A 16,207-nucleotide genomic window follows, 5' to 3' on the forward strand; every position below is an offset into this window, starting at 1 on the left:
TCTATAACTTAACCTCTACGGCGGGATTACACATAGCAGCTCCCAAAACCCCAACACAGTATGCTGCAAATTCTATTCCTTCCTTCTAAAAAATATCAGCATTCCGCTGGATATTTCTGTGTTGGATGAACTCTCATCTGACCATAAATCCGGTCAGAATGATCCTAAATATTAGCAGTTGTACCTCACCAGAGAACAGAGCCTTTACTACAGACTGGCATAAATATGCAAAAGCTCTTCACATCATGCATTACATCACTCCAACGATACACTCGGGGAAAGACATTGACAGTTAAATCAAGGTATTCACAAACGCTGTTCAAAATGCTCATGAATTTGCCAAAAAAGAAATCAAAGTGTCAAAAGTAAAAAGAATTAAAGAACTTGCTAAACTCATGCAGGAACGAAATGCTGCTAGAAGGCAGTTTCAAAGAAAAGACACAGAGGTGATGATTCAACAGGTTAAATAATGCAGTCAAGTCTCTTACAAATGTACAAGCACAACTCAGCTGGACTAAATACTCAAATTCTCTCTCCACAGAGGATAACTCTCTATGGGAAGCAATTGCAAAGTATAAGAAATGCCACAATAACATTCCACCTCTTAAAGGCCAAAACAGGATCCACTACACCGAAACTGAGAAAGCAGAACTTTTAGCACAGATCTGGAATCTCAGTTTCGCATAAACAACATTCATGATACTACAACAGAAAACTTAGTTCAGAACTTCAACACCAATTACTCTACAAACATACCCACGGACTGCATAATTCCAGTCATGCCATTAGAAGTCGTTGGCTATATCAAAAAGTAAGAAAGAGCGCCCTGGCATCATAAGAAAAAGCGCCCTGGCATCGATAGAATCTCCAACCTCATGATTAGGAAATTTGCGCTCAAAACTGTTTCACAAAAATATGCAATATCATCTTAAAATGGCAGTACTTCCCAAGTGAATGGAAGACGGCTTCTATTACTCTCATCCTGAAACTCGAGAAACCTGCTGCAGCACCAGAATCTTACAGACCCATCAGCCTGTTGTCATGCCTGAGCAAAATTACGGTCTACTTAAGCGACCACATCAAAGGAAAAAGTATCCTCATCCCGTATCAGTTTGGATTCCGAAGAAATCTTTCGACAACCAACCAGCCATACAAGGTGATGGAGACTATCTCTGAAGGTCTGTCTGAAAGAAAAGTCACCAGAGGAATTTTCATCGACCTTGCTAAGGCTTTCGATCGGGTGTGGCTCGTTGCACTCCTCTACAAGTTACACTGTCCGGGTTTCCCAGATTACACCATAAACATTATGAAATCCTACCGCACAACCGCCACCAGTGAAGCAACAGTTCTAGCCGGCATATTACCACTCCATATAAAAGCAGAGATGGAGGCAACTTTTACTAAATTGATCCACCTATGCAAAGATGCAACTTTCGCAAATACCAGCTACAGTCCAGTCCAGTTTGAACGTCCCTCCACTTCTACCCATACTCATCCAGCTCACAGAGGAAGTGGAACCCACATCAAAATTGACAAGCAACAGACTCACACCTCGACACACGCACCACGGAATGGGAACCAGATCTACACAGACGGTTCAAAGCAGGAGAATGGTGTAGGCAGTGCTTTTGTGCACTATGAGAATGGCAAAACTGTACACGACTGGCAAGGACAACTTCGCACTCACAATAGCATCTTCCAGGCGGAAGTACTGGGAATTACGACAGCAGTGCAACATCTCATAGATTGCCAGATCCCACGAGCAAATATCTATACGGATAGCCTTTCAACTTTACTTGCACTTGAGAACCATCATCATGTCTCACCTCTCCTACTCAGTCTCCAACATTTCCTTATGCAACACCCTCATTACCATTTCAATCTAGTCTGGGTTAAAGCCCATGCGAATAATGAGGGCAACGAGGCTGCTGACACATTGGCCAAAGATGCAATTTCCAACCCGACAGCCCAACCCATCACCGTACCTGCACCCTGCTCTTATCTAAAGGGCCTCTTACGAGAGCAAGGAATGCACCAATGGCAATGTGAGTGGACCGAGTGCGAGACAGGCAGACGGACTTTCACCTACCTCCCGAAAGTTTCCGCCGATCGACTCTTTGCCGTAGCACCTCTCACCTACTTCATCACGGGTCATGGCCCGTTTCCCAGCTATTACAATCGCCACAGCATCTCAAATACAGATATCTGTGTCTGTGGATCAGAAGGGTCACCAGACCATTACGTATTTGAATGTCCTTTGACGGCTGCACACCATCTTCCGCTACCTACAAATAATAGGAACGCCTATCACTGGTTCCTTATAACGCATAAAGGAGCGGTTAATTCAATCTCCAGCATCATGAATACCATCGCGGCATTGGGCACAGACCTTTGCCTACCGTGCTAAAATGACGCTATGGTGTACTGACGATAAGCTCTAAGACTAGTCCAGTGAATTTTACAATATCTGGGCTTCACCACAACTGTGTGTTTAAGCTCCCCTGCCCACAATCTAAAGTGGCAATACTAACAATTCGCAAATATGTGGCATCTCCTTAGAGAGATGTGTTATGCCTCCATAATGATACGTGTGTAATCCCTTCAACAGCATGTGAACAACATCTTCTTACGGTGCACACATTGCTGGGGCACTGCCCAATAATTAGTGCTACAACATCCTCGTGCCTTTTATCAGTGTTTTTATCTATGTTCTTAGCGACGTTACAATAATCAACGCCTTAGCAATCTAACCACACTCTTCTTCTGCACACATGAGTATTCATGAACTCATCATTCATCATTCAAGATGTACTTGTATTTATATCCAACAGAACTGCCTTACACTAACATTGTGCTCCAGCTTTCATGTGACTTCATGTACTCCATTTATCTTTTTGTGCCTTAAGTGACTATGTGTATGTACCTGTTTCTTGTGCTCACTGTTTATGCATTTTACACATTGTGCTTTGTGTATTGTTGCCTATGCATTTTTATGTTTTTTTTTTTTTTTATGCGTACGTCTTATTATCCAAGTATTTTTAGTTTAACTACCTACTATCTGTAACACCACAGCTTGCCTCTTCAAACTGTAATACAATCCTACTAATGCCCTTGTAAGGCCATGTACTTCCCTTTGACAACCTCAATAATCTCCTGGTGCAGCCTCGTGTGGTTCCAGGAAGCTTTTGCCGTAGTTAGAGGAGGGTTTGGAACACATGCCTGTTTACCTCTGTTAGACACCAGGCGTTCCAGTCCTCCGTAACCTACCTACCTACCTACCTAACAGGTAGACACTTTGTCATTCGTATCTCTGGCACATAATCCACCCTCCAAGGCATCCAGGCTGGCGTACCACAAGGATCCTTACTTGGACAAACATTCTTTAACATTTATGTTAACGACATCCCTATCACACCCAACACAACACTTGCAATGTACACTGATGACACAGCGATCCTAGCACAAAGTGCATTTCTAGGTCCAGTAATCCAACGGTTACAACATTAGAGACTTTGCTCACAAAGTGGAAAATTCTTGTGAATACCAACAAGACCAAAGCTATCTTATTCACAAGGATATCAAAAAGAACCTCAAGTCTTATGCAGCTACCCTACCCTGGGCCAAGCAAGTCCTTTATCTTGGGGTGATCCTCACTAATACACTCACATGGAACCCACACATCACATCTATTATACAGAAGTTTCGAGTGCGCAAAGTTCATCTCTTCCCCCTAATTGCTCGAAACAGTGTTTTATCCTTAGATAACAAGTTACTCATTTATAAGTCCGTTCTACGTCCATTACTTTGTTATGCATGCCCAGTCTGAGCTTATGCCTGTAAATCAAATAGAAAAATTTTACAAACGGCGCAGAATTGTGTTCTCCGCTGAATTACAAACTCTCCTTGGTACTTGGCAATAGCCGCATCCACGAGGAACTTAACGTCGCATTACTTAGAATGAACTACTACAACCTTACCGAGCAATTTCATGAAAGCCAGGCTAAAAACAACAATGCAACTATGATGAATTTGAAAGACAAGAGGTAGCGTAATTAAATTTATTTGGGTTCTCGGCTATATGCAAAAAATAAAAATAAACTTATAAAATATTGTTCTCACAGTAGAAGGAGGGGAAAATATATAACAACAACCCGACGGTGTAGATAAGGTTTCTGTTTAGAATTGATTCAAGATCACCAAAGTTCTGTTTGGAAATAGTTCAAGATGTTTGGAATACTTCTTGCACACGTAATTTTTAAGAGCGCCTTTTGATTCGCGAGAGCACCTTGATTAAAAACTGGATATGATGAAGACAGGACTGGGAAAAACTCCGTGAGAACATTCCGGTTCCAAATGGGGACTCAAATCGGTTGGTCTGAGACAATGCACCTATAGACTGATGAAAGGGAACGGAACAATGTTTCTCTTCGGACAACTATAAGAGGAACAAAAACTTGAGATTGTTTTGTGACTGCTGGTCACTTCATCTTTCTGAGAATTTGTTAAGAAATACTCTGTCCATGGGAACTTTCGAGATGGCCATTCTTTTTCTCAGAACTTCGTGGTGGTCGATCGAATAGCTGGATGTTACACAGCCATCAAAATCTGTGACTATGATTATAATGACCTGTCCAAGTTAAACAGACCCATGACCATCCTGAATATTTATAATATGTAATCTGGTCGTTATTGGATCTTCTGCATTTAATCTATAGTTATTGTATATTCTTGCATTTTACTGACATTTCTGTTCCTACTGTACCTTAATTCTTTACTAGCAGCACTAAAACTTTTTGTACTTGCCAATGTGTTAACCCCTTTTATTAGGTCGAACGGCACACCTAAAAAGTTATGCTTTAATACTTATTATAACTTTATTGCCCAGTTAATATGAAGTGTCAATTAGGAAACTATTATAATTCGATTAGGGGTAGGGCCTTGTTGCCCAGGTGTTACACCGTTCAACAGTTTGGTTTGGTAGGAAGTTATCAATCAAGATCGCACGGTGACAAGGCCCGTCATCATCCATGAGTATGAATCCAGGACCAACAGTACCTTGAAACAGGCGAATATAAGTTTCAAGGCTGTCTGTGTGGCCATCCAGCATTACACCTGCCCACACCATGACTCCCTTTGAAGGAAAATTATGTCTTTCCGTGATATTTCTTGGGTGAAACGAGTTCCGTACTTTCTTCATATCGTCATGCAACAAAAATCAGTGTTCAGAGTAAAGCGAAACTTGTCACTAGACATCACGTTGGCTCACTTTTACAAACTTCAGGGCTGATGTTTCAGATTCCAGTTTAGACGAATGCGTTTATGGGCAGGCGTGATAATGCGAACGGCTGGTCGTCTGGCATACAGACCAACATGATGTAGTTTTCTATAAACAGTTTGCCATGAAACTCGCACACCTGTGGCAACTGTGAGCGCTGAACCAAGTTCTCTGGCAAATTGTTCCTCTGATGCAGTGCAGTTATAAGATCAGATATCGGTCTTGAAAAATGGTTGTTACTCCTAGTTGACCTTGTATTGGTCGTCGGGTAACATCTCCCATACCTCTGCCACAATCTTAAGATCACACACTAAGGCGCATTCAGAATTTCAGACACTGGGGGTTTAAGATCATTCACATTCCAGCATTCTAATTCTTCCTCTCAAAAACATGCCACTTGGCGTCTTTATCCTCTGGCCTTCTTGATCATTTAAGTCGCTCCCCAGCACAGCGATTGCACATAACCTGCCTGCTCTTTGGACTTTAGTACTTTCTTTTATGGTGGCGTCAGAGTGAACTGCATAACACTATTGCTAGCACCTCATAAGAATCCTTATGAAAGAACTGCATGCAAGATAAAAATAATGTAGGCCTGCGTAAATATTACGAACGAAGGAAAACTGAATAATAAATTTCGTGAGTTAGTAGGTGGGTAGCGTAGGGTCTAAGATTGAAATCTATTTCAAGTAATTCATATCTGACTTTGTCTGCGTAATTAACTGTCTGTGCAAATTGCTTTGTTGATCTTCGTATGGCACATGAAACGATTTTATACTCTTTCTGACTTGCGCACATGTTTTGCGCATGCCAATGTCAACTGAAGAGTTTTGTGTATGCACACTGTTTCACCTTCAAACAATGATACTCCAGAAGTGATTTTGAACAGTTTAATTAATATTTACTCATGTTCTTCCACAATTTAAGAATTATGCTTAACTTTTGGCTATCAGTGTAAATAATAAATATTTTTTCTGAATAAGAAGGAAAGAAACTGTAATTTCTGGATACCAGTATAAGTAATAAATATTTTTTTCTCAATAAGAAGGAAAGAAACTATCAAAAAATCATTATAATACAAACTTGATCTAATTTTTGAATTTAGTAAAAAAAAATTTAAATTAAGGTAAGGTGTTAAAGGTAATTTTTGTAAAAACGCATTTTCCCATACATATATTCTTCACATTTTGTGTGTAAAGAAACATTGTCTGCTGAAATGAACTTACGGTTTGATTTGTTTTTGTTTCTTGATTCAAAGGTCACAACTACTTATGAACAAAAGGAATTGATGCACTTTCCAAATTCAGTTTGTAGACTTTGGAAAGCATTTTATAGTAAAGTTCATGGGATTTCTAAGTAGAAACCACAACAGAATTCTGATTAATGGCTGAAAGTTCAAAATCACTAATGCGAAGACCATGTCACTTCCTGGGTAAGTTCTGCATAGTTCTGTTCAGTCTATGTAGCTCATAATCGTAAATCAACGTCAATACCTTAGTTACATAAACAAAGTTTAATATTAAAAATATTATACAGGGTGCTTTAAATTGTTTTTACAAATTAAGAGGCATGATAGTACTCATCCAGATCAGCAATAATTATTATAGCACATAGGGTCGCATTCCACTCTGAGAGGCAGAAATATTACAACCTGAACTTATAATAGTGTTGAGAGAGAGAGTGAAGGAGACCAAAAGTTGCACAATCAGTTTAGTGAAAAATTCAAAAAAGAGTGCTCGAAATGGATAAAACCGAGAACTAGACATTCGAGTGTTAATTCTTTGACTTTGATGGCAAACACTCAACTGCACATTTTTGGTTGACAAGGTTTCAACCTCGCAAACGACTGCAACAAGCTAATTATCTAATCAAGGGCTGAATATTATCAACTAACTCTAATTTCCGCTGTATGCCAAGATTAGCATGAAAAGTTCATGCTGTGTTCCGGCTGTCAGAACTTAGAAGGGCACTGTAAGTAGAATGAGCGCAGGATAGTAAGTCCAGGAGGACAGGATAGAAGATGGTGAAGCGGTAAAAATTGCTACCTTGAAACTTGATATCAAGGTAGCAGTTTTTCCCTCTAATAATTTAAATAATCAACTTATTGCAATTGTTTGCAAGGTTGAGACCTTGCCAACCAAAGAAGTGCATTTGAGTGTTTGTCATCAAAGTCTGAGCTCGAATCAACACTCGGAAGTCAAGTTTTCGGTTTTATTCATTTTTTAAATAATCAACCCTAATTTTGTGCACCCTGTGAATTTTTCACTAAACTGATTAAGCAACTTTTGGTCTCATTCATTTACTCTCTCAACACACTTCTGTGAGATTCTACTATTCCTCTTTTCTACCTCTCAGAGTGGAATGTGACCCTATGTTCTATGGTGATTATAGCTCATTTGAATGAGTACTAGCACCCTTCTTAATTTTTAAAAACAATTTAAAATCACCCCGTTTCTAGTAGCATGAAACTGCAGGACAACTGAGAAAAATTAATGTCATAATTACTTCTCTTAATACAAATGAATTATTTGTAACAAAAAAAATTAATCCAATCCACTTGAATTAATGGAAACTATACATTAAAACATGTGTTAAAATCTGATTGCAGGAAGATAATAAAGTAAGCCAGTTAATTTGTATTTAAATAACTTTGCTGCATATTACATCAGCACTACTCTGTATCAAACATAAACTGAGATATACCACATTGACAGCAAAGATAATTAATACGAATCAGTTGTTCAGCTACATATCATCAAGACTGAAAGCAATATTAAGATGATGAAATAAAAAAAATTAAATAATGATCAATATAGCTAATAAATTTTTACTATGTATTATTAAAAAAAAATTATTCTTGGTGTGTTGCAAACTCTTAAGTTAACAATTATAATTTCATTTTTTAAAAAGAATTTCTATCTTTATGTAGCCAATCTGATTTCATTCCTAACTGTTCCCTGAGGTAAATGCCTCATTTGCCTTATACTTGTCCAGGTTCTGTCTTTAATTTTTAAAAATTAGATTAAGAATTGAATAAAAGAAAGTGTACCAGAAGGGAACACAATAGTAGTAATAATACATTACTCATTAAAGATGCAATTTCTAATAAAGGAGAAAGATGAAAGTACTAGTTCTGAATGAAATTTAAATTTTCAAAATCATTAAACACTTCTATTAGTAAACAATATTTTTCAAATATTATTTTGGGTAAAAACAAAATACATGCAGGGAAATGTTAAAGAGGAAACTGATCACATAATTTGGGGTAAAAACAAAATACATGCAGGGAAATGTTAAAGAGGAAACTGATTCTCTTATAAAATAAATAAACAATAAAATTTTCTGTTTTGCCCCTTTTATTCAGTGATGAGCACACAAAAATACACTAGCCTTTTTTAAATTAAAAAATCAGTAAGAATACATATACTGAAACCTTTTTATTTATATTTCCAAAAACAACTTCACACAACATACTGGTCCATTCAGAGTTTAAAATGTAATTTAATTAGCAATACATTACTAATCAAAATTTATGGTACAAAGCCTACCATGAAACAAATTACAAGCTTCATTGAGATGTACAAACACTATGATTATTTAACACATTAAAACATTTATAAAGAGTAACATTTTTTTTTTTTTACTTCAATCAAAAGCAAGCAAAAGAAGACATCTTAATTGTAAATATGACTTCAAGTGTCTAATTTTCATAAAGAATAAATATTTGCTTCACAATATTGATTTTGCTATGCAGTGGTGTGACAGCATTCGCTACAATACACAAGGACTTTGAATTTAAGATCATTAGTCAAAAGGTAAATATGAAATGTTTTTCTGTCATTACTCTCAACCCAACATACATAGAAAAATATGTCTCATATATATACCATATGGTTACAAGAAGTTCTTTTAACCTGCATATTTGCCAAATTATAAGCACAGATAATCATAACGTCTAAAAAATGAAATTTTCACTTGAGAAAGATCCCAATAGTAAAATGATCAAATGAAAGGTGCTTAAGGATTTAGGGCCATCTCTAACCACTGCAGTATTACCTAATACTGTAAAATCTCTGTTTAAATGCCAAACTACTTGCGTTAGCCATACATTAATGCATATTACACATTAATTTAGGGCATATGAAAACATTCTACTTCTTTGTCAACCTTTTCCTCATCAAAATACATGATTCAAAGAACACAGTTCAGTGATGTCATACTTCTTCCTCATCGTCTGGATAGTATTATTTCAAATTTCTAAATCCTGCTAAAAATAAAAAATAAATTATCAAAAGGATCATCATTTTCAAAAAAATTATTTATGTCATATAAGAAATGTCTTTCATACATTTATTTTAATGATACAATTTCATTCTCTTAGATAAACACAGACATACTGACAGTTTTAAAGTCTGGTAGCATGTAAACTCAAAACTTTGTTATTGCTATTAATGTCCTCTTTATTTGGAACTACCCTTGCAGAGACATTAGGTATTTTTCTGAAGCAGAAAAAGTGAAAAAGTGAGCAACGCCTTTTCCGGGAGTCAAACCTCTGGAATACGCGCCCAGCAGGCAAAACCACTACACCACGAAGGCAGTAGAAATACCTTATAAGTTAACATCGAAATATTTTAGGACTTCTATGTCAAATATGTAGGCCCACATGGATGCGGGCACAGTGCATTGGCTATGGCGAACATGGTTGGAACAAGGAAATGTGGGAAGAAGGAGGGGTGCAGGTGCAGCTAGAGTGACGTCAACGCACGTGGACCGACGCATCCGCCAACGAGTTGTGGCGGTCCCGCAAGTCACTTGTACCATGATTCTGTAGCATGTGCAAGATACCCTGGATGTTCCCTTGTCGACCAGAACCATTTCCCATCGATTGGTTGAACATGGCCTGCACTCACGATGTCCGTTAAGAAGACTGTCATTGACCCACAGCGTAGATGCCAACGTTTAGAATGGTGCCAGACTGGAGCAATGTGGATGACAGAATGGTGAAATGTCGTGTTTTCAGATGAGTCAAGAATGCAAAATTTATGGAAGTGCAACAAAATTTTAATTTTCTTGTGGTGAGCACTGAAAATAAATGTCGAAGAAAATTAGGGAGAAAAGTAAGCAAAAATTTGAAGGGGAATTCAGCTGTAAGAAATACCAAGGTGTTTCGAAATGTTGGATGCTTTTGAATATACTTTCAGAATACTTCAAAGAATGGTGTTCAAAGAGAAAACACTTGGACATGTACACCAGCAACTGAGCTTGTGCTAACAGAAAACACAAAAATGATATCATTGCAGATTAAAGTGAAGGGCAACTGGTTTTCAACTGTATATTTGAATAAATTTAAATTGGGTTATAGAACATCATATCATCATAAACAGAGAATCCCATGATTACTTAGTCGAATTATTTGAATATTCAGGAATTTACGTAGTGATGTATGTGGATGTCACCTAAAGACGTTTTCCCACTAGATGAAACCAGTCTTTCCTTTCATCTAATGCCTTCAAAATGCTTAGCCTCTAAAGACTCTGACCAAACACTGATGAAATGGATTATTAAGCTACGACAAAGCAGGGCTATCTGCTTAAAAGGAGGGATGCCTTTGTGAAGAACTTTCTAAGCGAAACCAGCTGGCATACACGTTACAATAACAAAAACCATGAAAACGCCCATGCAATCAGACCATTTGCAGGATTCGAACCCGGGCTGAACTACCAGCGTTCAGCGACTTTACTGCTCGGTCGTTGGTGGGCCTTTGTGAAATGGAAGGCGATAATTTTAGTTAAAATGAATGTCAGAAACACCAAGATGTTTCAAAAAGTTGGATGTTTTTTAATATACTTGCAGAATGCCTGAAGAAAAAGAGCAAGCCATTAAGAAGGAAAAAATTAATTTTTGCATAAAATTTAGTATTTTTTAAAATGTTTTAATCTTATGATGTTTGATTCTTGCGAATTCAAAAATAAAATAATTGATTAAAATATGAATAACATTTTAAGAAACTAAATGTAGGATGATAAAATTGTGTAAAGCAATGAGCACAATGTTAAAGCTATTTAAAGCAATATATGCATCCTAAGTTAAAATGTCGGTTATAAATCTTTCTCATTTATATATCTTTTCTGAATGGCGTGTTAACTGTGCTTTACTGTATTTTCTCTTTTAATATATTCAGTTTTCAGATGCATTGTAGTCTGGGACAAAGTATTCTTCCGAAAGCGCAATTCAAATAAATAACATCAAATCCTGGAAAACTTATATAAATAAATATATTTAAAATGCTCAGTTTGAATGAATAAATAGAAAATTTTAAAACAATTATCTGAAGAGACAATGCAACACAAACAATTAAAATAAAAATCTAAAAATTAAAAAAATACCTAAAATAATAAATATGGCCAAAAAAATAAATTATAAAGAAAACTGTTTGAAAAAAAATAAATGATGCACCTTTTATTTAAACTATGCAGTTCGAATAGAAAATTTTAAAACAGCTATTCGAAAGAAACCACATAACTTAAACAATTAAAATGAAATTCGAAAAAGAAGAAATTACTTAAAATAATAACAATTATAATTAAAAATATAATGTAAAGAACATTATCAAAAAAAAAAAGGAACGATTGTGACTTTTTTCCCGCTCACGGAAAAGGAAAATAGGTTGCCATATATTAAGAAGTTTGCCAAGTGAACTATTCTTGGCGCACACTGATAAAAAAAAGGCGTCAACATAAATTTGTGAATTTATCCGTAAATTTCACACCAAATTTTAAAAAATTTTATATTTAGGCATAATTTGAGTTGTAGAATCGAAATATGGAAAAAATTAGTATGTTATTTCAGAAAAAGTCCAATTTTGTGTCAAAATAACTATGTTAGAATAGAGCTATATATAAATCTAATATAGACCCTAAGTCGCGCTTTCGAAACATGAAGAACACAGTTTGAATTTTGTTAATCGGCCCAGTAGAACGAGAGATACAGAACTGTCCCCCTTCCCCCCCCTCGTAGTGTACATGTAAGATAAGTCTGAACCCCATGTATATAGATCTAAGTATATTTCAAATGGAGTATAATAGCATAAGAATGTTCATAAATTATGAATTCAGAAACAGGAAACTGATTACTATAACAATACATGAGGGAAAGCTGAATTTATGGGGGACTGAGGGAAATTCATAGTTGTAAATGCAAAACTACAACCGCAACAAAAATACAGATTTTTTAAAATTTCACAGATTCATAAAGACCCAATTATTTCACCCATTCATAAAGATTAGAAAAAAAATCGATAAAGATAAGTCCAAGTTTTGAATTTTAAAACTTAATTTCCACAATGTCAGAAGTTAAATTTATTAAATATTTACACTTATTTAAAGAGTATATTTACACATATTTAAAAAATTTTATTAGATCATTATGATGCTCAAATGAAGTTCAGATTTTAGATGTTGAGACAAGAAAATATTATTACACTGAAATACTATATTTCTTACCAATTTAGGAGAATTAGTTTTAGCACCCTGTAAAAGCAGTGAACCTCTGCCCATGCCTAGAGGCTGTGAGCTCCTTTCAATAGCTGGAGGTGAGGAGACTCTTGGTCTAGCTGGAGGAGAATATCCCCTAGCAACAGCAGCTCCCCTTCCAGCAGCATGGTTAGGTACTGGTCGTCCTCTGGAACAGAAGGTAATTATGTGCATGTACACACACTTTGATGTGTATCCACTTAAAGACAGAGCTATACTAATATAATACACACAAGTAAAATAAAGCTTAACACATTAAGTGCCATGTCAATCACCAATGATTGACACTATACTTTCCATTTGGAAAGTATCAGTCACCAGTGACCAATACTATATTTTTCATGCAGGCTGTATCAGTCCCTGTTAACTGATGATATGTAATTAAAAAGAAAACAAATACATATAAGATATGTGATACATAAATATATACAAGAAACATGTCTGAAGTATTTATTGGGTCAGTCCATAAAATCATGCGCATTTTTTTTGGTAAATTTTTAAACAATATACAAACACAATCTAACATTTTAATCAATTATATATTTTCCTCCACTGTCTATAATGTCTTACCATCTTACAGGCAGCTTTTTTATGCCATTGCTGTACAAAGACTGTGGTTTTGATAGGGGGGAACTTGAAAGTTCATTGTGTACATTGTGATATCTGGCGACTGTTTGGCGATCAACAGAGCGTGCTTGGCGCATGTAGCTCTTCTCCAAGAAGGGTTAATGTATTTGAAGGGAGTTGCATGTTAGCCTCGGAAGAGGAAGGTTGTAGATTTTGCCCTGAGGTAGGAGCAATGTACTGCTCCGAGTTATTTACTATGAATTACTATGCTTACTATGCTTTGAATCGAGTTACTTACTATGCATATTTTAATAAATGTTCGTTTCGTCTTGCTAAATGGTGCCTTATTAAACAATGAAGTAATCCCAACACGCTCTCTTACAAGATCACCAGAGAGGTTAGAAGCTTAGAGCGTTGGAAACGGAAGCGGCATAAAGCTAAGCCTAACTCACAAACGAAGTGCGCATTTGCAAAAGGGAGTAGAAACATAGAATTATTTAATCACGAGTTCGAAAAGCTTGATTCTAAAGGGAAATAAAAGAAAATGTTCAAAACCCGAAGAAAGAGGATTTAGTAACAGTTCTATTGGAAATTGGCAAAGGAGCATCCCCAGATTTCAAGCTGGTAGAACTGAAACACAAACTCCAGAATAGCAAGGAATACATCGAAGATGCTGAGTTCATGAAAGAAATTCTGATTACTACAGTGGAGAATAGAAAAAGAAAAGAAGAAATAGAAAGAATACAAATGGAAGAGGAAAGATTAAAAACAGAAAGAGAACACGAAATATAATTAGCGAAGATTCGAGCAACTCAAAATGAAGGAAGTAGAAGTCCGACACCTTCAATCCAAAACACAGAATGAGAAACTGAAATTTCCCTGGACAAGCTGATCAAAGGAGTAGAAACACTGACTATACTAGTATCGAAGAGGGCAGAAGAATGAAATATATTTTTTGATTCTATCAAAAGAGCATTTAAGCACAAGAATGTTCCCGAAGAATACAAATTGGAAATATTATTGAAATTAATTGGAGAAAAAGCTTCAAATGTTCTTGTTTATATAAAGGAGGAAGATCTGAAAAATTACGAAAAAGTGAAAGCTCTTGTTCTGAAGGAATACCAACCTACTCCTCAAACCTGTTTAGAAAACTTCAGAAGAACTAAACGTTATTCCGGCGAAACACATATCCAGTTCGCTTCAAGACTAATAGCTACATGGGACTATTACTGCAAGTCAAGAGAAGTAAAGGATTTCGAAACACTCAAAGAGTTAATTATTTCGCATAAATTATTCCAAGCTTTAGATGAAGAAACAGCTGAACACATCGCAATACGCCAAGGAAATAAATGGCTGAAACCTCAAGAATAAGCTACAGAATATGATATTTATTTCATGGCCAAAGGAAAATCTTTCGACGAAGTTCGAAATGGAATTAAGCGATCACCGAGATTCCTGGATACAACATGTACACAAGATAAATATATTCCACCGCACACGAGAAAAGAATATTCAAAACAAGAAGGATCTCACGTGAGAAGAAAGGAATGTTATATTTGTAGAAGCTATCAACACATCGTAAGAGATTGCCCAGACAAAAGAAGAAAAACGAAACTGCAGTAAATAAGAAGGAAAAGGATGATTCCAAAACTCAAAAAAATTCAAACAGAACATCAAAAGAAGAAGCCAATGTAGCTAAAGTAGACTCATCCCATCTACGATCCGAATTCACAGAACACATCGTTCAACCACTGAAAAAAGTAAACTTGTTTATTAACTCAGAGAAAATCGAAGCTATCGTAGACTCTGGAACGCAGATAACGATCGTACATTCATCGCTCATTCCAAATTTAGAGGAGAGAGAAGGAGGTAAAATATTGCTAACACCTGCTTTCGGACAACCAATTGAAGCAAAAGTTTGCCGTGTACCTATTTACCATAAAGATCATGGAAGCAATATATTTAATTTTGTGGATATATTAATTGCAGTGACTGATAAGCTAAATGTGCCTTGTTTTTAATAACTCCAGAAATACACGAACTGTTGATTAATCCTGCGGTAGAAGAATCAAACGCAGAAGGAAATAATTACGGAAGCGAAAACGCGCAAAGTTTATTCGTCAATGCACAGTCAAACGACAGCATAGAGTACCCCCCGCTAATGCTTATGGAGGAGAAAAACGAAGAGGAGGAAGGGGAGAAGGCGAGAGTTTACGTAAACACAGACTCGTCGTCTGCTGAACGCCTATGTGAAGAGCAAGTTAACTGTCCTTCGCTGAGAGAAGCATGGAAGCTAGCTATAGAAAAAAAAGGAAATTATTTATTTATTGATCATCTGTTACATCACCAAGAAAAAGTATTAGGACAGACTGTTTTTTAGTTAGTGCTTCCGCTTAGTAGAAGAGCACAAGTGTTGGAATTAGCACATAGTTACATTTTCGGTGCACATCTTGGAATAAGAAAAACAAAGAAGAATACGATATTAATTTTTTTGGCCTGAATTAGCACAAGATGTCAAAACCTTTTGTAAAACATGCAAAGATTGTCAAATGAAAAGTCCAGAAAAGCGATCTGACAAGATTCCCATCCCACCGGCCAGAAGGCCAAGATTACCTTTCGAAACAGTTAACATCAACGTTATTGGACTTATCGAACCTCCCTCTGCTAGGAAACATAAATACGTGTTATGCCTGGTAGATTAACATTCCCAATGGCCAGAAGCCATTCCACTGAGAAGCTTGACAGCAAAAGCCACTTGCGACGTGCTTTTGGAGATTTTCATGAGAACAGGAATCCCTAATACAATAGCTAGTGACAATGAAAGTAACTTTGTTTC

The 16,207-nt window shown here is 36.4% G+C and overlaps 1 protein-coding gene across 3 annotated transcripts in view; it reads right to left on the reverse strand.

Moving 5' to 3' along the window:
- Nucleotides 1-8,694: 8,694 nt before the first annotated feature.
- The window catches only part of LOC118185674 (constitutive coactivator of PPAR-gamma-like protein 1 homolog), a 354,891-nt gene continuing 347,378 nt past the window's right edge, over nt 8,695-16,207 (reverse strand). For 2 of the 3 annotated variants that reach the window (XM_085807957.1, XM_085807955.1), the window contains exons 15-16: nt 12,775-12,952; nt 8,695-9,539 (exon numbers count right to left, since the gene is read on the reverse strand). In XM_085807957.1, the coding sequence (XP_085664083.1) occupies nt 9,522-9,539; nt 12,775-12,952 (196 nt within the window). In that variant the 3' untranslated portion in view covers nt 8,695-9,521. The remainder of the gene's footprint in view (nt 9,540-12,774; nt 12,953-16,207) is intronic. The other variant, XM_085807956.1, reaches the window with a different exon arrangement.

Source organism: Stegodyphus dumicola, chromosome X1 (genome assembly GCF_044657685.1).
Source record: "Stegodyphus dumicola isolate Sdum_Otavi_A_Nest chromosome X1, ASM4465768v1".
Taxonomy (NCBI): Eukaryota; Metazoa; Arthropoda; class Arachnida; order Araneae; family Eresidae; genus Stegodyphus; species Stegodyphus dumicola.